Here is a 27,432-nt window from a genome sequence, read left to right on the forward strand (position 1 = left end):
TGAAATAAAACTCTACTATATCATTGAAGAAAATAAAATTTTCTATGAATGTATCAAGACAATAATAGGATAATATATCAACAAACGAATGCTTCCCAATTTTCCTTTTTTCTTTTGGCTTGGGAAGAAGCATAACAGTAAAAATCATCAAATCAATTTTTGAAATACTGAACCACCTATGATACCTTAGCAGAGGCTAGAATAGAAGTTAGATGATATCTTTAAGGCATTGATGTCTTCAATGACTTCCCAAGGTTTCTCTTGCAATTTAGCCTCCTCGGTAATATTGGTATTGCAGCCCCACACATGAATGGTAAGTTGTCTGCATTTCGATGATGATGGTTTTAAATATGTGTTGTACCAGTTGATAACATCATTCTTTTGAATTGTCTTGAGCTCTTCAGCTTCCACTTTTGACATATCAAATGAGTACCTGTAGGTGGAAGTAAACTTTAAGACATTTAACAAAATACAGATGGAAGAATATTACAGTATCATCACTAAAAAAGAGCATGCGTAACAAGTCATCATGTCCTTGACTATAAGCAAAGAGAGCTTGTGTCTAGTGCACAAAGAAGAAAAACGAGCCATATTTCTTGCTAAGTGAGCATCATTCTCCTTGACAATCTTAATACTAGAAACATCATTTCTAAACCTCACAGAGAGAAATGAATGACTTATCAACTCCATCTGCTCGTGGTAAAGCAAGAGAATAGAGAAAAAGAAACAAGAACAGAAAGAACGAAAATTTAATAGGGGTATTGCTATTCACATGCTGGTGAGATTAATCATGCCGAGTAGTGTTTGTGTGTCTGTTTTTTAGGCCCATTTGCTGGATCATTTCTCACAGATTCCTGAACTTACCCTACTCCATCCTTGACACCCTTGCTACATAGGGAAAGCAACAGTGAACATTCACTGCTAAAATCAAGACTAAACACATCAAATCCTTGATCCATTATCTATCCAGACTATCCTTAAAGGTGTCAAAGCATGTTCATCACTGCCTTTGTAAGAATAATTTCTGATGCTCATGACTAATGAATAATGATGTATTTTCAAATAGTAGAACACCTACATATCCCACCTAAATTGCATCATTTGGCAACTGAATGAACTCAGGGCAGTTATCCTACCACAGCACTCCAATCCAATTGATGTTGAGATTTTATTTGATCAAAGACCTAATTGATTCTTCTGACGGAATACCCTCCAGTGGTGATTTGCTAACACATACAGGCTTAGTGGAAAGATCTGCAACTAACATAAGAACCATATTGGTCTCAAGCCCATCACAACTGTAACATTCAGAAAAAAACAAAAAAAAGGAGAGGGTTGCACACGGCATTGTTCTTCTTTCTCCCTTTCTGAGACGGAAGGAGCAAAATCTTTTTATTTTTTCAACGATTTCATCCCAGAAAGAATCCGTAAACCCTAACAACTCGTTCCTAATATAAATCGAGGCTTATTCTCCTCCGGGAGAGTCATCGGATCTGGACATCGAGGAGTCGCCGGAGTGAGAGATTAACACCAAAAGCATCATAGGTGAGTCCTCCCCCACCCCACATATTTAATTAGAGATTAATAGGTTAGATTATAAAAACCTAATTTTAGTGTTCATGGCCTTGTCGAAGCGATCCATTGGCCAACCATTTCGATCGATGCCAAATCTGTCCAATAGGTGTCGTGGGTGTATTTTCTTCTTGTTCTAGAAGCCCCAATAGGTGCTCCACCATGGACGACGACCATCGTGGTGATTCTCTCCCCATCGACCACTTGGAGCTGTTTTTCCTCCATTGTGGGTCCTCGAGATCGTAGGGCCAGTGTCGGTGTCGGCATCGATGGTGTAAATGCAGACAGTGAGGTCATTAGCAAACATCTTCCATTCCTCTTCATCTTAAACATCTTCCATTCCTCTTCATCTTTCTCCTTCGAAGGAGGAAGAAAGAACATGGGTTGGGATCTGTGTGTGAGTGAACTTTAGTTAGTGGGTTAATGGGTTAGTGAGTTAGTGGTTAAGTTGGTGAATTGGGCTTTAGTTATTGGGCCATATTAAGGTCCAATTAATAAAAGTAGGTGGGTTGTGACCTTTTAACCAACATTCTTAGTATTGAGATCAGGATCAGAATCGGTATTGACCATCCGAAAAAATATACGTATTGGCAATATTGATTGTATCTGCTGCTCATATCAGTTCGGATTATTTTTTAATTACATAAAATTCTAAATATTATTTAAAAATACAGAAATTTTTTTTAAAATAAAAAAATAGAAAAATAAGAAAATAAAAATTACTCACATATTAAAATTCAAAATTTTGATGGATATCAAGCTCTCTTTCTCTCCTCCCCCCTCTCAAAATTTGAAAACTTACTCAAAAATTACTCACATAGACAAGGTTTTCATTTTTTCTTTCAGGTTCTCAGCAATTGATGTTGCTGCTTCACCGTAGCTATAATAGTAGAGGTCGTTAGATCTACTCAGTGCAGGAAGAGAAAAAAAGAGGGAATGAGGAATTAAAAACTGAAAAAAATGATAATAATAAAAACTTATCTGAGGTCGTCGGAGAATGTCGCCGGAGATCTACTCGTTCACCGATGGAAAAGTGAGAAAGAGGAGAAAAAGAGAAAGAAAAGAGAGAAAAGAGAGAAAGAGAGGCAAGTGGAGGGGTGGGGTCCGGGTCTATTTCGAGCAAGATCAGTCGATACAGCCGATCCCATCCGAAACTAGCCAACCGGCTGGTTTCGGCCAAGATCGGAATCAGTCGAAACTGGGAATTATGCTTTTAACCCACTCCATTTTGGTTTGGGTTAGGTCTTAGCCCAACCAATTGTTTAATATTTGGAGCTGTGGGCCAGCCCAAGTATTGGGTTTTGTTTTAGCACAATTAGGGGGATTCAAGTTATTTTAAATTTTGAAAAATACCATTCAAGTTTGGAATTATTTATGGATAAATATGAAGATTTATACTTGTACTTGAACTGAGAATTGAGCTATCCCACGCGGAGTTATAGTGAGTGAATTTACTCACATACTTATCGTCTCATATTTCATATTGTGTAGTATGTGTCATACTCTACTACGTGCAATACTTTAGTTCCTAAAATATTGATCTTCGTGCAAATAGTAAAATATTGGCTATAGGTTAGTAAAACTTTAAAAATACACATGCTAGATATTTTTTATGTATCTCTATGGTCACTCAAGTCTACTTCAAAATCTAGGGAATAGACTTATACCTGATAAACATATGATCCATTTAGGTGATTCTAGCACGGTTAGAGAACAATCCAGGGAATAAACATATACATGATCACCATATGATCCGTTTAGATGACTCTTACACGATTAGAGAAAAAGTCCAAGGAACAAACCTATACCTGATCAGCTTATGATCCGTTTAGGTGACCCTAACATAATTAGAAAACAGTCCAGAGAACAGATCTATACCTAAATCAGCTTATGATCCATTTAGGTGGCCCTGGCGCAATTAAAGAACAATCTCAGGCTAAACTAGGAGTCTCCCTGAGGTGATCTTAATCTCTATTGTTAGTGGAAAAAACAAGTTGCGTTTATCCCATAGTGACACCTCCTAGTAATTATAACCGAATTAGTTACGAGAAGACTCGAGCACATCTCGAGATGACTTTTAGTTGACATAGACCCACAGGATATTAACCTAATTGAGACATATGACATTTATTATTATTGAGAAAAATTCAGTATGTTGATGCTAAGCATTTTATGAGATATAACTTACTATGTTATTACTTATGTCATTATTATTGTTATCATAAGCATGCTTAGTAAGAGTTTCATTTTATATTATTAAACTTGTATTTATTAAAAGTTATATTTATGGATTCAGATTTATTTGACTTTTGAGTGGATTCCACTCATGAGCCATAGATATTGGCTTATGGGATCCCTCTTCTAATATTTCAGGTACTAATCAACGTGGCAATTGAGCGTGATGCACCGAGACCTCACCTCCACTAAGGATTTACCTCTTTTATCTTTTAGTTGTCATAGTATTTATATTCTTAACATTCTATTATTTTAATTTAATCGGAGACAGATTAGCGGTGACATTGGTCATTTTCTTTATTATTGGATTACATTTATTGGAATCAGATATTTATAATAAATTATTGTCATAATAGACTTAGGAAATTATCTATTGAAGCTTCGTTATCTCAAGTGTATTGAGATACATGGTCAGTCATGATTAAGGGTATAAACGAGCCAAGCTTGAGCGAGCCGGCTCCGACTAAGGCTCGGCTCAGCTCAACTCGAGCCAGACCGAGCCTAAGCCGAGCTTGAGCCCGAGCTGAGCCTATCATCAAGCCTCATTCAAGCCGAGCCAGACTAAGCTAGATTGAGCCAGACTAAGCAAGATCGAGCCTAGACCGAGCCAAAGAAGGAGGCGGGGCACCATGGGACGGGGCACTGCAGTTACTTGCCGCTCCCAAAGGAGGAGGCGGCACTGCGACGGCTTGCCGCAGCCGAAGGAGGCGACACCTCAGTGGCTTGCCGTTGCCGAAGGAAGAGGAGGCGGCGGCACCGTGGCGGCTTGCCGCTACCGAAGGAAGAGGAGGCGGAACCGCAGCGGCTTGTGGCTGCAGAAGAAGAAGAAGAAGAAGAAGAAGAAGAAGGAAAAGGAGGAGGCGGGGCACCACAGTTATAGAAGGTGGACGAGACGGCACAGCCGCGGCGACTTGGCAAAGGAGGACGAGGTGGCACCGGCGCACTGCAGCAGAGGAGGCGGTGATTTGGGGATTGGGGTTTATCTCACCCCTTTTATACCGAACCTATCGAGCCTAACCTGAGCGACCGGCTCCGGCTCGAGCTCGGCTCGATATTAAATTCGAGCTGATTTTAGCGGCTTGAGCTCGGCTCATCTCTGACCGAGCCGAGCCCGAGCCAAGCCTGAGCCGCTCATCAAGCTTGACAGCCCTAGTCATGATTTCGATTTCAGGTTGTGATTTGGGTTCAATGACATCGAAAAACTAATGGTTCTAAAAAATCGAAGCACCCAAATTATTCTTGTGACACCATAATTCTTGGATTTAACCAATAAAGATAATGCATATTAGAAAACATATAAAATAACCACAAATAGATCAGACCGGTGAGTCCTTGTTCCCCAAATTAACCTTACACAGTACAAGACTCTTAAGGTTTCAATAAACCTGAGATAATAAGGGTCTTCCACAAGCACACAAAGTGAACATTCAAAATTAAAAAAAGAAACTCATGGACTACATACATGAGTAATGCCAATACTTTTTATAAAACATCATGCAACCTTTATCAATAGAAGTAATTACGAATGCAGTTTAGGCTGTTATTATATTTACTCTTATAACTAGCTCTAAAGGCATTTTATAACGATTATTTGGAAAACTCTGATAGTTCAGAGAATAGAATTGCTACCTATTCTCAACGATTTGACTCCAGTAATGACCAGTTTCATATGAAAGTGATGGGTCCTTTTCCAGCTTCTCAGCTATCAACCCACTTCTATGATTCTCAAAGCATTCATCATCAAGCCCATCCTGTAAAGAAGAAAAATAATATTTGGAATTCCATGATTGATTTCAGTCTCACAGAAATATAATTTACTGGAAGATTTATATGCCAAGTTTTGCTCTTACGACAGGGAGAGAATGGAGCAATAGAACTGGGGTGAAAAAAAAAATTCGAAATAGCTTTATCAAACTAAATGGAGACAAGACTAGGGCTTAATGAAACAATAAATGCAATAAATATTCTGAAAATATCCAAAGCAAAGAGTATCATCAAATCCAGTAATTTATCCGTATAAGTATCATCATCAATTATTCAGAAAGCTAAACCTTTCATTTAAGACAATCAACAAAAGTAATAACATTAACTGAGCAACATTTTGGATCTTTTGATTCATTTCTGACAGTGATGTAATAACCATGAATTAGAAATGCAAGGGAAACAAAGAAAAGGTGCTACAAAACCAAAATCATAAGATCATGGAGATGCACCCACTGAATCATGATTGTCATGATGAAGGGATCAAAGTAACAGTCAATATTCACAAGTCACAGCGATTGAAATACCATAAATATTCAGTTGATAAATAAGAATATAGTATAGATAGCAATTATAAACAAAATGAAAGAACAGGTTCCAAGATGAAAATGATGACAAAGAAACATCACTATTCATTATTTTGCAACTGCAGAGTGGTGAACAGAAAGGTGATGTGACATGGATACAGAAGGTGGACCAAATACTGGGGAACATGTTTCGAAGAGACTGAATGTGAGGGGGCATCCTAAATGTATGGTAGGCATTATTGATTCATTACTTACCATTTTAAGTTTTTGGGTCAACAGATTATTTAATACGGTTGAAATTGGCAAAACCATTGAAACCAGCAGCTGAAACCACCAAAACCAGTGCCCACACCAATTTCGAGGTGGCTTTGATCAGTCATGGTCAAAACCTATCCGGTTTGGCCGAAACAAGTTTGTTTCAGCCAAAACTTCAAACACATTATGAGGGCCAACTCTTGTGATGCATGGCATTCCAAATTCTTAGGAGATACTAAAAAAATACTAATAAGTAGTAAGGCCAACTGTCAAATGGTTCAGATAATTGACAGCTACAAATGTTGAGATATACAAATCAAATTACAAGACATGACCAAGTTTAGTAGGCCTTTGATTAAGCTAGTACTGAACAAACCTACAGAGGGAAGACTTCAGCAGCCACTTTGCGCTAAGAAGTGCTAAATGAAACATAATGGACAAGGTAGAATTCCAAAATGACATAAGTGGCAGCTATGGTAATAGGACCATAATGAAAGCATCTTACTTTTGCATTGAAACCAAGTATAGAGATAGAAGAGAAAGACTGACTGAAAGATGGTCCCACTGGCCACTAATGCAGGGTCTGAGGAGAGCAAGATGTAAAAAGCCTTATTCCTATTGCTAGAGAGGCTATTTCCATGACTACAAAACTGTGACAAATGGTGGGACATGGTAAGCCTAGTCATCACACCAGCACTTTATAGCATAGTTATGGAAAGGAAAGAAGGAAAAAAGAAAGATAGCCAAATGATGATCGTACATGTTTCTTTTTCAAACCAATACATCCATTTTCTTTCAAATAAAACAACCTCCATTCTCCTTCAGAAGATTCAAGGTTGCTTTATCAACTAGTCGATACTTTGAACTTGACCATACAATGGATACCACTAAGAAAAAATTGTTGATGAATGATGAGACGAGGAATATTGCTTGTTCAGTATGGAAACATAGTACCAGGTAGAAATCAATAATAGAAAACAAATTATAATATCCACAATAGGAAACAGATATGGAGCATACCAATAACCCTTGCAGACCACCGATAAAGTTGTCAATTCTGTTTTGCAAATACAATGGGCTATACTTGGAGGACTGAACACGAAAGCAAAATCCTAACACACGATATGACATTCGTGGACCGCACTCGACAGTATAACCAAGCTGCTCCTTTGTCCTACATTCAGCATAGACAAGAATATCCATCAACTGATAGCTCACTGCACTAAAAAACTGGAATATAATGGGAAATAGCTATTTGGACTAACACAAGTAGAATTCAACATCCATAGCATGCTTTAGCTACAAAAAGGTATTACCACATAAGAAGAGAGGTTTTATAGCCCATTATACCTTAGCTGATTAAAACATGGTTCTTCAATAATGTTGCTGAAAAGATCTGTGATAGCTCTCAGTCTCGTTGCCTCCAATCCAATATCTTGCTCAATTTGAAAATAAAGCTGTGAAGAGAGAATTATACTGATGAAAACAGATCATAAAGAAAAAGCCTCTTGCAAATTAGCCTTCTAAGGGGTTCAGTTGTTTCAACATGTTGCAACCTCAGCCTACCATGTGATGGGCTCTATATGACATGCATGTCCCTGGAGTCAGCTACCTAAGGACACTAGTCCAATATATACCAAGCACGAGCCAACAAGTTGCAACCTCAGCCACTATACGACATGCATGTCCCTGGAGTCAGCTACCCAAGGACACTAGTCCAATATATACCAAGCACGAGCCAACAATAGGAGTCAAGGCTTTCGCCTGCCTATTAATAACAATAAGTAATAGCTCATTGTAGTCTGGGGGCACAAAGGTGAGAACTGAGACACATCCACTTGCAGTCAATTATTACATATTGTGTCAAGGTTGGAAGATATTAGGAAATACATGTAAAGCATAATTAATAGCCACTGAGACAGCATTACCTCAACAACAGAATTCATTTCAAGCTTGTTCTTCGCATGCACACTTCTAAGAAGGCTTGCACCCAATGGAAAACATAGAACACGTTCTTGATGCCTAAGCTCCACTGGCAGTGGTTGTACATCAAATATATTTGTAAATATATTTGATAAGCTAACTGCCTCTTCTTCTGATAAATTGCCATGGCAAAGGCCCTCAATATGCAACTGCAAGTTTGCAGGCAGATGCAGGTTTATTCAAATACAGAGCAGGAGACAAAAGTACATTTGAGCTACAAAAAGGGAGATCCAGAAAAGGAAAGTAGAACAAAGAAAATGCTAAAAAAATTAGGTATTAAGATGAATGCTCTTTATTTACCAGAGACAGAAGATTAGGTATGAAGGCTGTTAAGTCAGAAAGACTTAATTCCAGGAGTGTAGACAATTTGTCATCTATATCCCAGAATCTTTCACGCAGTATTTGTAATCTCAGGTAGGAAGAATGACTCAAAGGCTTCATGTTGGTGTTTCTGTAAGCCCTCTCCATATCCTCTTTAATAACCTATTGAAATCCAAAGTAAATTGCACATAACTAGGCATGCTGAATTAATATTACACATCGTAAACTACTAAGGAAATTTGAATAATTCGATTAGACATAGATTGTATATGCCCACTTTTGAACTTGCATAAATTAAACAAAAGCATGTATTTGAGAAACTATCAACCAATCCAACTTATGTTCATGTTCATTTGAATCATTTATCTACCAGTAAAAAAGCTGGCGCTCCCAATTTATAGTATCTTTTATTAGTCGTTAATTACTAGAAACAGCATGCAGCTATTTACAATTCATCATCCAGAAACTCATTAGTAGTTTCACTGCAATGGATAGAAAAGAGAATCCAACATCATCAATTCCATAGGTAAGATGGAACTCTTCATCCAGGAAGCCATTAGTCATTGATGTGCCTCATCACCCATACTCTAGCTACCAAGGTGATGCAATATAGAAAGACCAATTGATGGAGTGCAAATAGTAAACTATTTCGAAAGCACTGACATAAAATCCTCCAGAACACCTTAGACTGAGTGTAACAAGAGAAAGGGACAAAGTGAAGGAACACATTGACATAATTCTTCTATAAGAAAAATAAATTAAAGAAGTATTATCCACCTCTACATACAAGCTCGTTAACAGAAAAGGTTATGTTAGATATGATTTAATACAGTTGAGTGAACAACCATTTTTTTCATGGCATTTTGAAATCTTCTTATTAAACTATGATGCAAGAGCAAGTTGCTTTTCTAGCATCGCCATTATTTTTGTTGTCCAACATTTTAGATGAAACAGAGGATCCATGAAAAGTGATCTCAAAGGATCTATATTTTGTTGTTGTTCTTTATTTATGACAAAGAACAAAAAGGAATAAAGCTTATTCTAAATTGTTCATTCACTTCAATGAACGAGACTGGTCTGTCCAATTCAGAGCGAAACATTGTGAAACCAGAATTATTCTTTTCCTCATGTAATAACATTAATGATATCACATATTTTATATAAAAGTATAAAGTATAAGGGACCCTTTATATTAGAACTTCAAACTCCCAATATACTCAAATTGTGTCCTTCCCTCAGTGGATTTCACATGTTATACTGCTGGTTTACATTTGAAAAGATAATTACCGAGTTTTAACTAGTAATAGCTCCTAAGAGCAAGGATGCAATCTCCAAGCAAATCTTTCTCTTACATGCAAGAAGTTAGCCATAAATTAAAAAATTTATGTTCATTGTCCACCATCAGATTAAGTTTCAAAGCTAACTACTGATTGATGTCAATAATAGACCCAACAGCGCCTTTAAACCTAGGGATAACTATCCCTTTTTCAAACCAAGATTTAAATGTTTACAGTAGGAAAAGGAAAAAATTGTGTATAGCTCCAGTTTTATAACTTTAAGGGCGTAATATGGCCAACATAATAGCAAGGATGGAGAGGAAGCATTCTTATTTATTCTTGAGCCGAGAGTAATTTAACGATGGCGAAATGTTTCCATAGTTTATCTAAAGATAGGACTATTTTCAGTTAATCATTGATTAAAGGTATCCTGTTAGTTAGGAAATCATGCAATTATTTAGATGCTGCAGCATGACCAACCCACAAAATATTACTCTTTTCATTCTCAGTTCCTATTTAAGAAAAATAAACAAGTATAACTTATCTAAGTTCACATAACAGCCAAAAGTAATACACTTGGATATTATAGTACCTTAAACCTATCGATGCTTGGAACAAAAGATTTGGACAGAGACAAAATTTTGGAGAGCAAAAAGGGAAGTTTGTCATTGAAACCGTAAAGCTTTAGCTCAAGCTTGTCACCAAGTATTGACAAAGACGTCTCCAATTTAGCCACTTCTGCCTGAACATGGATAAAAAGTTCGAGTAAATATCAAAATCGGAAGGTCTGATTATTCAAACAAAATAAACTCAAAAAATTGAAATGATAGTCAAAGCTACAAACAACACATCTATGAAATGAATACCAAACACTCTTCTTGGAACCATGCACTATAAACCTAGACTACATATATCATGTCTTGGACGAGTAAGCATTAGGACAGTATCCTACTTGGATTGTTTGAATCATGCCAACTGTTTCACAATGACAGAATGTATTGGAAAATCTCATCAAAAAAGATTTATCCTTGAACTTCAAGCTCCATGGATTAAAGGGTCCACAAGAAAAATCAAAGTCTAGCTTTCCTTCTCAGTTGGTAGAATGAGCCTTCCTTTGGTCAGTTATGAATTGTTAATATTGAAAAGCAAGGTTACTGTTATAAAATTATCAAGAAAAATAGAAAATACAAATGTAATACGTGATCAAGGGATTTCATAGTGCATATGCACTTATGCAGTACATGGTCACATATGCTGGTGCATACGAATTCAATATATGATACTATTTAAATTTGATAAATGTATGCAAAACAAATTTGAAACTAAGAGTAACAAAAGATCTTGAAGAAAATTACTGAAAAATAGAATTATAAATACCAGGGCCTTTGTGTATCTTTAGCAATATGTATTGTTAAAAGAAACAATATACACTATGACTCCCCAAGTCATATGCAGTTGCTATGAAAGTGAGCCCTTTTGCTGAGGCAAAAGGACAGAAGAGAGCAAAACATATTAACAGCTTCCTATGTAGGTGCACAAACCACTTTTCAGAAAAGTGGCAAATAGGCATGATATATTGTGAAGTTAAATCACAATCAACCAAGATAAAATAAAGGACCAAATGTTAAAATAAGAAAGAGCTGCAACAAGACATTTAAAAAGAAAAAAAAACATGACAACACAGACAGGTAGACAACGAATTAGTTTACAAGCTTTTTAGAAAATAATGAATTAAAATGTTCAACAATGATAGCTTACCTGATATAAAACTTCATTTAGCTCATCCTTAAGAAGCTTTACAAAGAGCTCTGTCAATACACAATTCTTCAGACTGTTGTATCCATCCTTAACAGTTATCAAGAAGTATGTGTTTGCACGAGGAACATTGAATGTCAAGTCTATCTTGTACCAGAATTTCATCATTGGTTGGTTCACAATGCATCTAGGATCATTGGTATTAGGAAACTTCAACATGTTAGCACCGCGCAGAGTAAAATCACAAGGAATAAACTCATTCTTTGCAGGTAAATGCAGAGATGGATCTATTTCAGCAGGAATTCTCCAGCTATTGAAAAGAGAGGGTGGAATGTCTTCCTCAATGTACCGTGAACCAAACCATGGCTCATACTGAATGGCTGCAATAGAAAGTATATGTCATCAGTAGAACTTTTTAGCATGAGATATTATCTATCATATAAGCCTCCGAGGTACCATTATGTGTGTACTTAAGTAACTACAATTTATACAGGGCACCATTTTCCACAATCACTGATCAGCTCTAATCTTAAGTCTTATGATGTGCAATTCCGGTTACACATTGTTAATATTACTCGCATATTACTGAATTCTTCCATCAGCATGAGCTTTCTACAAATTTTCTTTTAAACAATTTCCTCAGATTTATTACTCACAGCTCCTCATTGTCATACAATGAGGACAGAGCATACAAATATTGAATACCCAAATGAAAAACAGTCTGCAAATATTACCTTTTGAATGCTTGTCAAATGACTTGGTCAATAAGTCAATCCTCATGTTGTCCGGGGACAAAAAGCTCAAAACGTATTCAACTAATTCTGGATCCCACTTTTCAAAAGCATATTCTCCATAAACAATGTGTTCTTCAGAATAGAACAGCAAATTCTCTGCAGCAAAATGTTTTTTTATTAGTTTTAAATCAACCGAATCACAACAAAGAAACACAAAATAACCTCAAATTTGCAATCATGTTCTGTCATTCAGACATAAATGAGCCAGCCCACTAGACATTAATTGGTGAGATAAATTTTGTGCCTGTGATAACCTTGCCATATATTTTAGGAATAATTAGCGCAATCATAAGAAAATAATAACAGGGCATCAAGAAAGATATTTTTCATTTGTCTGACAGTGCCAAATGCCGTTTGCTTTAATTAATTGTGCGCAATCACTATGAAATTCGTGTTAGAAAAGTGAAAAGAAAATAACAAAAGAGAAAACCTGAAAGTTCTACTGCATAATCATCCTGGGGTTGCTCCTCTGCAAACCTAAATTCCATGTTTCCAATGTCCTGGAGTTCCTTAAATATCCACTCTTGCGGCTTAGATTGCTGCAGTAACTTTATGTATTGATATACAGCAGCAATGACTTCATACATCTGCCAAAGCATTCTATTAGAAAGATCAAGATGAAAAAATTAATTTATAAAAATGCTAAATTACAAGTTTAATTCAAAAAAATGAATCACTAAAGAAATCAGCCTGTTAGATGTGATAAATAAAAAACAAAATGAGCTTAATTTCACCCCCATTAAAACTCAAGATGAAAAAAAGCCTCGATCGCCAGCTTGATGAAAATAATTTAGACGGAAACCTTAATTTCTCCAGCTCGAATTGGCTCAAATTGAGTTTAATTTAGTCTAAGTCAAGTTGAGTAAATCAAGATTCAATGGTGCGTTATATATATATATATATAGTATATGAATTCCGAGCTTGCGGATATATGCCGGTTCTTCAATTTCTTTTTCCCTCATATAGAGGGAGCTTGATCAAGGTAACTATCTTTCATGCTTGGCTTGAAATTATTCTTGAGCTTGGTAAGACTGATCCAAGCTTGACTAAGTTACATGTGGTCTGAGATCAAGTCAAGCTTGATTATCCTTATTCTGCTTGATATCTTAAATTACTGCTGCATCTCTCAAATCACTTTCTGAACTCCAATTTTTTCTTGGTCGCTCTTTTCATGTTTTACCCTACACAATTTGAAGGTCCAACTAAATTCTAATGTAGTTGGCCACTATAGTGCTAAATAAATGGACATCATAATTGTTTAAAAAATTAACCCTACCAATACTAGTTATTTAGCAAAAAAGCATGCATACAGGTACAAATTAATAAATATCTGTGTTTGAGTATGCCTCTGTATATGTATGCTGTCAAAACCAAAAAAAAAAAAAAAAGAGGTGGGTGCACGTGCAGCCCCTCCCCTCTCCCTCTCCAGCACGCAGCTGATTTGGGGGGATTTCATCTAATCCGAATTGGATTAGATTTAATCCTCTCCTAATCTATATTTAGCCCTAATCCTCTCTCTCTGGAACCGGGAAGCCCTCTTTTCTCTCTCTCTCTCTCTCTCTCCCTCTTTTCTTCCTCCTTCACCGACGGAGTCGTCACCGTGGAATCGGCCAGCCGGAGCATTGCCGGAGCCAGCAGAGACCACCACACGACTCCCCCGTAAGCCCTCTTCCACCCCTCTAATTTAATTAAAGATTAAATAGGTAAATCCGAAATACCTAATTTGCGGAATTCGGCCTCGTCGGCAAATCTGGCCGGCCGGCGGCTTCGAGTCGCAACCGCATCGTCACCGGAGGCTTCGTGCTTCAAGCCAGTTGTCGGAGATGTCTTCTACGAGGCCCTCGTGGCTCTGATCGGCGTTGGATTTCGCGTCGGCCATCGGTGCAGAGTCTTCCTCCACCTCGTGAGGACGACAGAGGAAGGGTGAGAGGGAGAGGAGAGGTTGAAGGTGGTCGTGAAGGGGTCGCCGGCGGTCACCCTCTCCCTCAGCCATCTTCTTGTGTCGGTCGCGAGGGGGGGGAGAAAAGGGTTGGCTGGGCTCGGGTTTCACCCGAGCCAACCACCTTTTCCTTTTAAGTCGGGTTCGGTTCGGGTTTGGATTTCGGATCCACAAACCCGAACCGAACCACTTAAATTGGTGGGGGGTCAGGTTGTTTGCCCGAGCCCAATTCAATTAATTCGGCCGGGCCTCGGCCCAATCCGATTTAGTTGATTTCTTTTGGATTGGGTCGAGCCAGCAGCCCAGCACAATTGATTTGGGCTTATTTTAGCCCAAATTAATTATTCTTAGGTTAAATTGTATAAACATTTTTAATAATTGTTTTGATTAAAAAAAATGATATTGTTATTTGTTATTTAAGGTGGTGATTTTTAGTACGTGGGCTAGAGATTTGAGATTTTGGTTGTCTTACCTAGACTCAGGTGAGTGGGTTCACTCACGTGTTTATTTTATTGTATTTTGTATTTTTGCTAGACCATGTAAATCTTCTACGTGCAAATTATTTATTTCACCCTCATGTGTAAAAATTTAATTGCTTTATTTTCTGTGTGCATTTAATTAATATATTCAGTGCATCACCATACTTCGTGCTAATATTGAGAATTTTGAAAAGAAAATGAGACTAGTATTGTTATGACTTAGAGAACAGTCCCGGTTTTTTCGTGGTGACTCAAGTCTATTTGGAAGTCCAGGGGAAAGTCCTAAATTAGATCACTGCGGTGACTTTCTTAGGTGACTCTGGCGAGGTTAGGGAACAGTCCTAGGAAAAATGAGAAAATTTCCTAGGTGACTCTAACTTCTCTCAACGGTTAGAGGAAAAGACAGAGTGTGTTGATCACAGGGTGATACCCTCTGATGACCCTAACCGGATCAGCTACGAAGAAAAGTCCCGAGCGTCATCTCGAGGTGACTTCTAGTTGATGTGGATCCACATGGTTTAAACCCATTGAGACATATGACATTTTAAATATCAAAAGGATGTTGATATGTGGAAAACATGCAAGGTTACAAATTGTGACATTTCTCTATTGTTATCTTGTTATTATTTAGAGAGCATGCATATTGCATATTATGATATTGTTACTTTTTGTTTAATTTACTCAGCATTAATATGCAGTAAAAATTTATTTGGTTCGAGTGGATTCCACTCACTGAGCTATAGTTGTTGACTCACGAGTTCTATTGTTTTTTTTTTGTATTTGTTTATTTATTTCAGGTAATAGTCAGCGGGGCGCCTGAGCGTGATGTACCCGGATTCCACCTCCACTTAGGATCCACCCATTTACCTTTCCGCTCTTTTAGATTTTGTGCTTTAGATATAGAAGTTTTATTTTAGTTTATTTTAGTTTAGAGACTTAAAAACATTAACATTTTTTTTTTTTATTGCATTTTAGTAATAAAGTATTTTTTTTTTTAAATAAGCAATTTCTCATTTTAATTATTTATCTTATCATCGTATACGTAGAGAGTATTGTTAAGGCTTCGTGCATCTCAAGCATATTGAGATGCATGGCCGGTCATGATTCCTAATTTGGGTCGTGACATATGCGCAACTGTGTGTGTCTCCTCTGAATTTTTTATGATGTTGCCAATTAATAATTGTAAATTAAGTTAAAATTGTGAAGATAATGGAAGCTAATGTTTGTCTTTACATGTCAACATGCACTTCACATAGAACAGATGTAAAGCCTCAAGTAGGTCACAGCTGAACAGAAAAAAGTATATAAATGGTCTAGCATACCTTTTCCAAACCCAAATCAGTCAGGTAAATAGACATGACAAAGATGTAAGCAACAGAGGATCGGCGCATTCCTTCATCACCAACACCAGCAGATAATGAAGTAGCTAATCCTTTAGATTTTAGAGAGTAAAGCAAGCTTCCCTTTCCCTCTGTAAATTAAATTTCAATATTCATAAGTTTAGCAGGCTTTAGTAAAAGACATAGTAGAAAGTAAGCAAGTAGTGATTAGCTGATACAAACTAGTAACATTGCACATTTAAAAATAAGAGCTATGATGACTTTAAATTGTTTGGCTTTATCAGGAAAACAAATAAGCACGAGTTTCTTTTACAGCCATTGAGGATTGGAAAATAAGTAACAGTTGGTAGATTAGAAAATAAAAACACCGAGATTGTCAGCAGAAAAATGCTACTTTTTTAGTATTCCTGGACTACACTACATATTTTATTGGAAAGATGTAAAGAAACTGCATTATGCAAATGTAGTAGAGGGGATCAAACTTAAGAGATATCACTCTAAAGGAGCAGCATTGAGAAAAACATATTATCCATTTCTTTGAAAATTTTCGAACAATATTACAAAAATGCAATCTAATAACAGAAGTCAAAATTGTACCATGGCCCAATAGATGTGCCAAGTAATCTTCCGGCTTCTTCAGATATTCTTTATGTAGACAAGGCAACGTCCAAGACAAATCAAGAATATGGACATCCTTAACAGCCTCCAACTTGTAAAGTTTGCCTACCTTCCAGATAGGCATATCAATCTTAGCAGTCATCTTTAATGGAGGACCAGCTTTAACAGTACTGAAAAGCTCAACCACCCAATCTTCTAGGATGTCAAGCGGCTCTGCAATAAAAACAGCTGATTAAGCAATGTCAAGGACCACTTAGTAATATGGCATCTCAAGAATAACTCCAACATTAGTCGTGTAGTTTTGAGACAAAATTGCCTTCAACAATATATAGCTACCCAAATTGAAGCAGGCTACCTGCAAACATGGTAATACTACTGCTACGTCCTAGTGCACATAAATGCATACCTGATCTGCAAGCACAACAGCGTAGTGCAGTTGCAGTGAAAAATTAAAAATAAGCAATCTCCAATATTTGGCAATGGCAGCATGATATTGCTACTGGCTGAAATAGCCAGCTTTCATGTAGAGTTCTGATAAGGAAAATAAATATGATGTGAGGCGGGAAAATAATTACACTATAGCCTCACCTCCCCCAATGATAACTAGCTTCATCATTCCTCCATGGTAATTTCCCCTATAAATTTGTAAAATTTCTTCTCGCAGATTGACACCATTTTCCATTGCATCAAACAAGCTTTTCTTGTTTCCTAATAGTAGGAAATTAAGTTAGAACTGCTAACCAAAATAATGGGAGACTAACTAACCAAAATAATGGGAGACTAAAGTTCATGCTGCCGAAAAGAATACCCCAGAAGAATCTGTTGAATACATGCCCAGGAGAAGATGTATGGCAGTGAAGTTGCAGTAGACGACAACTATCATTTTGCAATACTTGGTTGAATTCTAAAGAAACCAATCAGAATATATACATCAGCAAACATCTTGTATGATTATAGAACTTAGGCACAAGGAAATTAGAATGGAAAAATAAAAAACAACCAGATACCTGAGTCAACTGCTAACACTTCACGTTCCATTGCTTCAGCCTTCACAAGTGGCGATATAAAGAACTGAGAAAATCTAAGCAGATACTGAGTCAACAAGTCATGTATATATGTGAGCTTTATGGTTTGCCTAAACTGCTGTAAGGTATATTAGAAGAGAAACTGTAGTCCTACAATTCAAGAGTCTCAAAGCGTTTATCAGTGCCAAAACAATAAAAAAGTTGAAGTGCACACAGAAGAAATATAGGCAATGCAAGATCCAATGGTTACCTATTCAAGGCCCCTTTGAGATACTCCCGATTAACTTCAAAGTAGTAACAGGTATATTCAGCTTCAGTGAAAGCATTTGATGAACCGCCATGTTTGGACAAGTAACTATCATACTAGCAAAAAGAGAAAAAAAGATTGTAAGTGGGCTTTGATATGAATCAGAAAAAGAAGCAAGACACTACCTAAACCAAGCTAAAACTGTCTAATGCTATGCTTCAAGCAAAGGACTATTGAGTATCAAACTCCCTTTAGCCAAGCATAATATAGTTACCTAAAAAATAAAAAATGACACCATCATCAAGTTCAAAATATACTCCGTATGACCAATATCACAAAATTAAGCATAAACAAGAAATTATAACACACAAATCAAAGCTGATCTTAAGGTATTATCAGAATACGAACTACAAGTAAATGCCATAATATAACACTTTCAAAGATCACTATAAGCCAAAACTGTGTTGATCAACACATTGACATTGATTCCATTTACTGATTAGATTAAAATATTGAAGCTCAAAGCTTTTAAATTATGGCAGATACTCAATACAGAAAGAGCGCTATTTTATCCTCTTATATTGGCCATTAGGTGGCAGAAAGAACAACCCCATGGATTTTTTGCTTTACAAAATATCAACATCTACAACTCCAAAAGGCCAGCTTGATTTAAAGTTCAGACAAATCATTAACAAGTATCATTGCTTTATAACTGCTGTTTATTTTTTTCAGTTCTGTCATCGTAAGAATTGTTGCTATTGTGTACACCACACATTCATTTATCAGTCCAACCTAGCACAAGGAAAGCAGGAGTGATATAGAGGACTTATGGTTATGAATGCGACCTGATCAGACTAGCCCAAGCCTGACTCAGTCATCAAGATTTGGGAAAACTTGGGCAAGCTAAATATATCACGCATCAATAAACTATTAATCAAGGTTGCCAGTTTCAACCGATTCTGATTAGGATTAGTAGCTGAAACGGATAACCCCATCCTAGCCAAGAGGCTATTTTGGGGCCAGAAATTTCGGTCATCTTGGCCGAAACAGCCTAATGCGGCTTTAAATGGCCAGCTTGGATCCAAAATGGATCCAACCCAAAGGGACATCAATCAGCCCTACTTTTTTTTTTTGCCTTCCTCCCATCCCCCTCCCCCTTCACCCACTAAGCTTATCAAATGTCAAATGGCCAATTCAGCGACTCTACAATCTGGTGACCTCCTCCGATGATAGATCTAGCAAATTGGCACTCCTGTGAGCTCCTCCAATGACCCATCAACTCCGCACTCTAGCAAGCTCAAGTGAATAATTTTCTCTAATTTCATTTCTTCTCCCTCTTTCTCTCTCCCAATCTCTAACTCCAGCAGCGACACAGTGATGTTTTTCCCATTTCTCTCTCTTTTTCTCTCTCCCACTCTCTAACTCTTTCAATTCTCATTCTCTCTGTAGTTATAGTATTCTTTTTTTTTTTCATTTCTTCTCTCTCTCTCTCTCTCTCTCCAACTCCCTCTTAGTCTTTTTCACTCTTTGCAGCAGCTGCAATGGTCTTTTTTTGTTTTTTTTTACATTTCTTTTTTTTTCTCTCCCTATCTCTCACTCTAACTACAAAATAATTTCTTTTTCTATAGTAACCAAAAGCTACTGCTGCATAACAGTGACGAAGAGAGAATTTCATCACAATTCTGCGGTAGTAATTGCTGCAGAACTGAGATAGATAGAGAGAGAGAGAGATGTAAAGTTAGAGGGTGATTAGAGGGAGAGATTAGAGGTTGTTAGTTAGAGATTAGACTTTAGAAGAACTAAGGGGGAGATTCAGAGATTAAGAGAGACAGATTATTTTTAAATTTTAAATTATTGTTTTTTATTTCTTAATTAAGTTTTGAATTTGATCTAGGTTTATATGTTCACACTGAAAATTAAAATGACTTCAAAAGAGAAACCACAAGATACAAATATTAGATGACTATTGGGTAAGATAAAAAACATATCAAATGCAACTAGTGGGAAAAGAAACGAATGGTGATGTTAGCCAAATGAAAAAATATTTGGCTAGAAAACAAAAAAATGAAGCAATAAGATTCAAAATATGGGATTGGCCACCTAAAACTATTATAAGTATCTATTGTATCAATCGCTTTAGCCACCAATATAAGATTTTAGTATCGAACTATTTTTTACTTATGTTAAAATTCTAAACAGTATTTTAAAATACAGAAAAAAATTCAAAATTTTAGAAATTGATAATAGATAAATAGATAAATATAAATAACTTTTATATATAAAATCTAAAAATAAAAAAAGTATTACTCTCTCCATCTCTCCCACTCTCTTTTTGTTTCACAAATAAAATAATTCTCTCTCCCACTATCCCAACAGCCGCATCTCCCTCCCATCTTTTTCTTTCTTTTTTTCAGTCCCCCTCCCCCCTCTAGCCCCTCACTTTCTTCCTCCCCCTCTTTCTCGCTCTCTACTACTATAGCAAAATGATACTGCAATAACAGAGCCAGAGAGAGAGAGGTCGAAGAGAACAAAAGAAGTTGTGAGGCTAGAGAAAGAGAGAGGAGAGGCTAGAAAGAGAGAGGGGGAGAGAGGGGGAGTGGAGTCGGATAAAAGAGAGAAGAAAGTAAAAAAATAGAAAATAGAAAGATAAAAACATACTCAAGCTCATTGGAAGTTGTGATAGTCAAATTTTCATCTGAGATCGTTGGATGTTGACTAAGGCTGGATTTTCGTCGGACGTTGATCGAGGCCAAATCTGAGTCGGAGGAGCCTGCCGAACATAAACTGAAGCCAGATCTGAGTCGAATGGCTTGGAAGGGAAAGAGAGAAGCAAAAGATAAAAGTAAAAGAGAGAAGTAAAAGCGAGAAGCTTTCTCTCTCATACTACGTCTTAAGTTGGACAGTTGATTAGATTTATATGTAGCAGCTTGCACTCAAATAAGTTTGGACATTAAAAGACAAATGTTGGTTCATCTAATAAACAAACAGAAGGATAAACAATATACAAATGAAAAGAGTCTATTGCTGTTAAAAATTGATGCAAAAGCCTAAACTAGAAGAGGTTGATATTAATAGCAGTGAATAGAGTGGGGAGGATGATGAGCAAAGACAAATAAGGAGGGCAATGAATAAGAGCAAAAATATGTATATAGAGAAGAAGGATAAAATATGTAGTTATGATAGCTTTAATAGATCTAGATTAGTTCGCACGCAAGGAGAAAATATACGGGCAATAATTTTAGGACTCCTGGTGTTACAGGAGAGTCTATAAATGTTAGACCAATTGATGCATATCTTAATAAACAAAAAAGGCCGCACACAGACCACTATCAAAACAACTTTTAAAAGGACAAAAAATACAAAAGACACATTAATAAGGCTATTTCTAAATTTTTCTTCTACAACCATTTTTTTTAATATAATTGATAATTTATATTATGAAATTATGATGAATGCTATACAATTGGTAGGGCCCAATATTCTGCTACCTATTCAAATGATATTATTACTAAATATCTTAAGTTAGAGATAGATGAATTTCACACTTACATTAAAATATTTAAAAGTTATTAAGATGAATTTAGTTGTATTTTGCTGTGTGATGAGTGAATTACACAGAATAGGAGAAATATAATTAATTTCTTAGTGTACTCCGACATGGAACACTATTCTTAAAGTCAATGAGTGTTGCTGCTCATTTCAAAAGTGTAAATGAAATTTTTTAGCTAATAGTTGATAAAGCAGAAGAAATAGGTAAAAAATGAATAATTGAAGTAGTTACTGATAACATGGCAAATTATAAGTTGTTAAATAATTACTTATGTTGAGAAATAGTATTTAGATTAGATGTCATGTATTGCACATTGTCTTGATCTTACATGGAATGATATTGTTAAAGATCCTAAAATTAACAAAGTGATACATGAAGGTTAGAGATTAACAAACTTTATATATAATCATGGTGAGATTCTTAATTTATTTAGATAGATAACTTATGGCAGAGAGATCATCATATCCAACCTCACTAGATATGTCACTCAATTTTCTAGCATTGGAGAGTATCATGCAATATAAAGATGATATTAATATGTGGATATTTTAATCACAAGAGTAGTCTATAAAAATTAAAAATATAAAACCTAAAGATCAAAAATTATGTAAAACTTTAAAGAACATAGTTCTTGAAAACACACCTTAATATAATATCACAACTATCGCTGCAATATTCTATTTTGAAGGTATTATGACTTTTAGACAATAACAACAATTAGTCTATAGACATAGCAAAAGAGTTAATAAAAAAATATGGGCAAAAATTACAAAAAGTAGTGAAAGTGATTAACTCGAGGTAGAACAGATAGTTACATCGAGATATGCACGCTGCCGGTAGGCATGCTTGTAATTACTAATTTACTTTTATTTATATATATTTTAAAGTTTGAATGCTTACAAGTTTCAAATTACTATATCTACAGGATATTTCTTAATTCAAGATTTCAATTCTCTGAAAATATCAGGTAATGATACTTAAACAAATCATTTATGACAAAGAAACGAGTTATGCTTCAATTAATAATTTTATTACTATTTATGTCAAATTTCAACCTAATCAGTATCCTATAAAATATATGCAATGATATATTTTTAGGTGCAGAGATATAAATTGAGTTAGGCAATTCAGTGCCGCTAAAATTATTTTAACTATATTTCATAACATTTCAGCTAAATAGTGATTCATATATAAATTGCAAGAGGCATCAAATTTAACATCAATTATAAAAGAGATCTTGTATTTTCATAAGAGTATGGAAAAAATTGAACTACTTTCTCCCTTGATTCATACTGAAACATGTAATAGATTGACAATGGAGAGATTGAAAGTCAATTTTCTGCATTGTAACATGTGATTGAGGGAAATAAATTTAAGAATGAGGCAGAAAATGACCTATTAATTGATTTAGATTATGTTTCTAATGAAAAAGACTCTTTCACTCTATAGCTTAAAGAAATAAAGGACGAATTATTAAGTGATAGAAATAACTTGGTTAGATGAGGCATTACAAGAGAGAGAGACCACAACCAAGGTAGAGGCTAGTATGAGTCATTTGACAATGAGAGTTAATACAACTATTAATACCAACGATAACCTTAATAATCATAATGATACATCTCGTGGTGAGATCGTCCCTTCTAAATTTGCTGAAAAAAGTCAATGAGACATAGCAATTAAGAACAAAGCTAAAAATGTACATACATATCAACGACATCATCATGAGAATGTTGCTCCCAATTTTCAGCAAATCGATTAATCCCGAGTTAGATTGGCTAGTTTCGATCGTATTAGCCAGATCAGCCAAAACTAATTCTTTTAAAGATTCAAATCAAATCTAAAATAAATATAACTTGGAAGACATAAGTAATTGATATCCTCAGTTGCCTTCTTTTTAGTTTTCAAATTTTATCCTCTTTCTCTCACACACTCTCCTCCCACCTTTTACATTTCACCGAGTTCATCCGATAAGGCCCTTCGGCTACTCTGCATTATGCTAAACTCAAATGAGTCTTTTTTCTCTCTTTTATTTTTTTTCTTATTTATCTTCTTTCTCACTCACTCTTTAACTCTTTTTTTATTATTGTAGAACAATAGTGAAGAGAGAGATTTATTAAATTTAGCTCAAAATTTATCATAGCTTTGAGTGAGTTTTTTTTAGTTTTTAAGCTTCATATATGACTCATTTTTATTTTTATTTTATTTTTATTTTTTTATTATAAAAATTTTCATGCATTTTTAATATTTAGAATTTTACGTAATTAAAAATAGCCTGATCGAAAACAATATAACTTATACATATCATTTTTTCTAGCAATTGATCCCAATTTCGATACCAAGTTTTGAAATCTTAGTTGCTCCATATGGCTATGATTCATCGAGTATTCATTATTTAGAGCCATCAACAAAATTCATATGCAAGTTATTACCCTTCTTAGACACAACAAAAAGAGCAGTCATTTATCATGACCAATTTGATGCAATCACTCTTTGGAATATTATGCCTTAAATATAAGAACTTATAAACTTATGGTGATAATAATGACGATGGCTACAGGAATTTACCAGATGCAACTCAAAATTCATTATGACTTTGAGTGAGTACTTTTTAGTTTTTAGGTTTCATAAATAAGTATTTTTTTTTTTTAGTTTCCATCATTTTTTTCTAAATTTTTAGAAATTTTCCTACATTTTTATAAACTATTTATTATTTTATGAATTAAAAAATAGTCTAATACCGTATCGATCGATACGTATCATTTTCTCTAGTGGTCGATCCTGATCTCGATATTCAAACCTTGCTATTAAGCTCAACTCCATTTACAAGCTAAAGCTATGACACTATATTTCAACTCACTATCACAATCTATAATTGATCTTATAATAACTTTCTATTCAATATTTATTGGCTTAATAAACATCTGGTAGGAGACCTCCATGATTCCAATGAACTGAGAAAATAGTAGTTGTTGAATACATTATTCATTTAACTCCATTTTTGGGGCCAGAATTCTTTACAACTTGGGTTACAGGAACTTCCTAAATGCAGTTAATTGGCTAATTCTTATTTGTCAAAAGATCTGAAAAAAGAATATCTTTTTCATTTGACACCAACTAACCTGAATAATTTAGATGAAGTGACCAACTGCACAAGTAATATAAAGTTATAAACTTGCTACACGCTCAGGCCTCGAGAAATTCCTAAGACCAGATTCAGGATTAGAAGGTTAATAATATTGTTGAACCAAACTAGCACAACAAACAAAGGAAAAAGGAGAGAAAAAGTCATGCAAGGGAGCTCATCTAGCTCTCGCAGCCCAAATAAATATATTCTGAAAAAAGATACAAGAATGTACAAACCTCATTTTCATCTGGATACTCAGAGCTCCCCATGAAAAGCATATGTTCTGTAAAATGTGAGCTCCAATTCAGATAAATAAACAGTCATAGGCAGGTGTTACAACAAGGAGATTCTACTGAACACTTTCTAAAAAGTACTTAAACTTCAACAGTCATACAGCTTAAAAGGGTGCGGGTGCCAGTAAATAGAAAATAAAATATTTCCATTTCCCAATGTACCAAAAGAACAAGGATTCTGGTGCTTGTCTGTCTTTTAATTGATTTTTTGTTTACATACGAAATGGCAGTTCCTCACAATAACATGGAAATTAAGATTACATGATATACAGATTATTTCCAATAAGTTCAGTTGTCCAGACCATGTATCACACTGATAACAAAACCCTTCTGAATCATTGGTGTTTTGTGCATGAAATGTTTCACAAATATACTTGTTGGCTGTTGAGCAAGACTGACAACATCCCATTTTCCTTACATGAGCTCAAGTTCACATAAAATATAGTTATAATAGAATGCAATGACTACAATATTCTAAAGAAGTCTGTATTTGTTCATCAGATTTCCAACCTTCTAAATTGTAGTGCAGAAATAGTAAACCACAAAAGAAAGTCAGCTATAAGGCAGTCATAGAATAAGAAAGTATAATGAAGTGAAACCTGGAAAAGAAAAAGGGAGTTGTTTGCACACCTAAAAAGTGGGCTAGACCTTGAGCCTTAGAAGGGTCAGAGAAGCTACCCATTCCGACACACATTGATGCGGCAGCCTGAAATATGAAATGAAAATCTAGTAACATTAAGGCTCAACTGCTCAAATGAAAGTGTTCTACACCACTACAGAAACCAAAATATCAAGAGGGGCAAATTACGCATCAATTTGCATTGGATTTTTTTCTCTGAGGAAGTAAGGTGAAAATAGAAAGTAAATTATCCCAAGTTGACAACAACTAAGCAACAAAAAGCTAAAGCTTCTCAGGAAACCCATATGTAACTTTATTTTAATAGACGATGAATAATCACCAAAATATTCAGCATACAAATCAAGTACTTTTGAAATATTAATCATCATTAAGTCTTATATGGTTTTCTCTTCTTCTTTTTTGTGCTAATTTTAATCACCTGGAAAATACCTCAGGAACCATCAAATAATAATGAAATATCATGCTAAATTCACAGTCCAAGTATCTCAGAATGAGCTCCTCCTTCGTCTATGCATGTCTCATGTTTTTACCAAGCATTGTGCTTCACCATTTCCAAATATCTTCTTAAATTTTGTAAAATATCGTGGATGGTAATGTGTGTCAAGAGTATCAAACAAAATATTCAAAAGAATCTCGGAAAGGTCAGAAACCTAGTAATTTAGCCTCGCTTCATCAGCCAAGACTGCAGAATAACAAAATTTTCTTAAAATTGTTGAACTGAATACTTTACTTCCTTTATTGATACAACATCTCAAACTTCATCAAGTATCAAACTTGGGTGATCACTTGTCATGATATACAGCAAGGGGCATTCTTCCTATGAATCAGCGCAAAAGAACACCAAGAGGTCAAGAGAACCTAACAAGAATCTCCATACACTACCCCAAACCTCACTAGATCCAAAATTACCAATGTTGGCAGTACTTGAAACAATATAAACGAAAATATCACCTTTTTAGTAGGCGACGCCCCCTTCTTATTCTTCTTCGGTTCACTCCCATCTCCATCCGCATCTCCTTCTCCTTCATCTTCTTCTTCCTCCTCCTCCGAGCCCTCTTCATCATCTCCTTCCAAATCAGACCCATCCTCATCGTCGTCCTCCACATCCTCCTCCTCCTCCTCATCGTCGTACTCCTCTCCATCGCCTTCCTCCGCATTCGTTGGGGTTCCGGATTCATCTCGCGGCTTGTATCCGTCGGGGTAGATCTCCGGGTCGTGCACGAGAAGCGCGGAGAGGCCATTGTCGAGGTGAAGGATCCGATACGATCTCCGGTCCATCGGAGACTTGATGACCACATCGTCGTAGGATTCCACGCGCCCCATCTCGCCTCTGCGCTTCTTCTCTCGCTCGTTCTTGAAGAGTGCGATGAGTCGAGAGAGCCGAGAGCGAGAGAGAGCGTGACAGAAAGAGAGGATGGAAGGGCGTCTTCTTTTTATTTTTCTTGTTAAAGAGAGAATAAAATGTTTTAGGGTTTCTATATATTTATTTTTGAATGAGTTGCCCAGATCGAACGATGAACCAATTTAGGTAGACGGTTCATTCAAGCGGGGCTATTAATGGCATAGAATGGGAGACGGTTCATTCGAGAGGGCTTCTTAGGCTATTAGCTCGCTCCCCGAGTTGACCACAACGTTAGTAGGTTTTGATTTATCCTAAATATGGGATGGAAAATATCAGCTAGTTAGTTTGTCTATGA

General features: G+C 35.9%; 1 protein-coding gene across 1 annotated transcript; it reads right to left on the reverse strand.

Annotated features, from left to right (window-relative positions):
* Positions 1 to 27,187, reverse strand: LOC140791128 (nardilysin-like). The gene is made up of 19 exons (XM_073141532.1): positions 26,687 to 27,187; positions 25,726 to 25,801; positions 25,039 to 25,085; positions 18,132 to 18,244; positions 17,864 to 17,937; positions 17,665 to 17,760; positions 17,445 to 17,564; positions 16,836 to 17,069; positions 16,221 to 16,369; positions 12,911 to 13,067; positions 12,421 to 12,576; positions 11,690 to 12,066; positions 10,524 to 10,673; positions 8,634 to 8,816; positions 8,279 to 8,482; positions 7,701 to 7,807; positions 7,371 to 7,524; positions 5,437 to 5,558; positions 1 to 433 (listed from the first exon to the last, which is right to left on the reverse strand). The coding sequence occupies exons 1-19, from the start codon at positions 27,056 to 27,058 to the stop codon at positions 187 to 189; spliced, it is 3,138 nt and encodes a 1,045-aa protein (XP_072997633.1). The 5' UTR covers positions 27,059 to 27,187; the 3' UTR covers positions 1 to 186.
* Between the last annotated feature and the right edge of the window lie 245 nt (positions 27,188 to 27,432).

Source organism: Typha latifolia, chromosome 6 (genome assembly GCF_019914945.1).
Source record: "Typha latifolia isolate L0001 chromosome 6, TyphaL0001v2, whole genome shotgun sequence".
In the NCBI taxonomy this organism is placed as follows: domain Eukaryota; kingdom Viridiplantae; phylum Streptophyta; class Magnoliopsida; order Poales; family Typhaceae; genus Typha; species Typha latifolia.

What these genes read in the sequence shown, in the direction of transcription:
- LOC140791128 (XM_073141532.1), bottom strand. Translation starts at nt 27,058, where the DNA reads ATGGGGCGCGTGGAATCCTACGACGATGTGGTCATCAAGTCTCCGATG. An exon ending in GGGCGTCGCCTACTAAAAAG is followed by an intron (nt 25,802 to 26,686) that starts GTGATATTTTCG and finishes TTCATATTTCAG; the next exon opens with GCTGCCGCATCAATGTGTGT. An exon ending in CTGATTTGGGTTTGGAAAAG is followed by an intron (nt 13,068 to 16,220) that starts GTATGCTAGACC and finishes ATGCTTTGGCAG; the next exon opens with ATGTATGAAGTCATTGCTGC.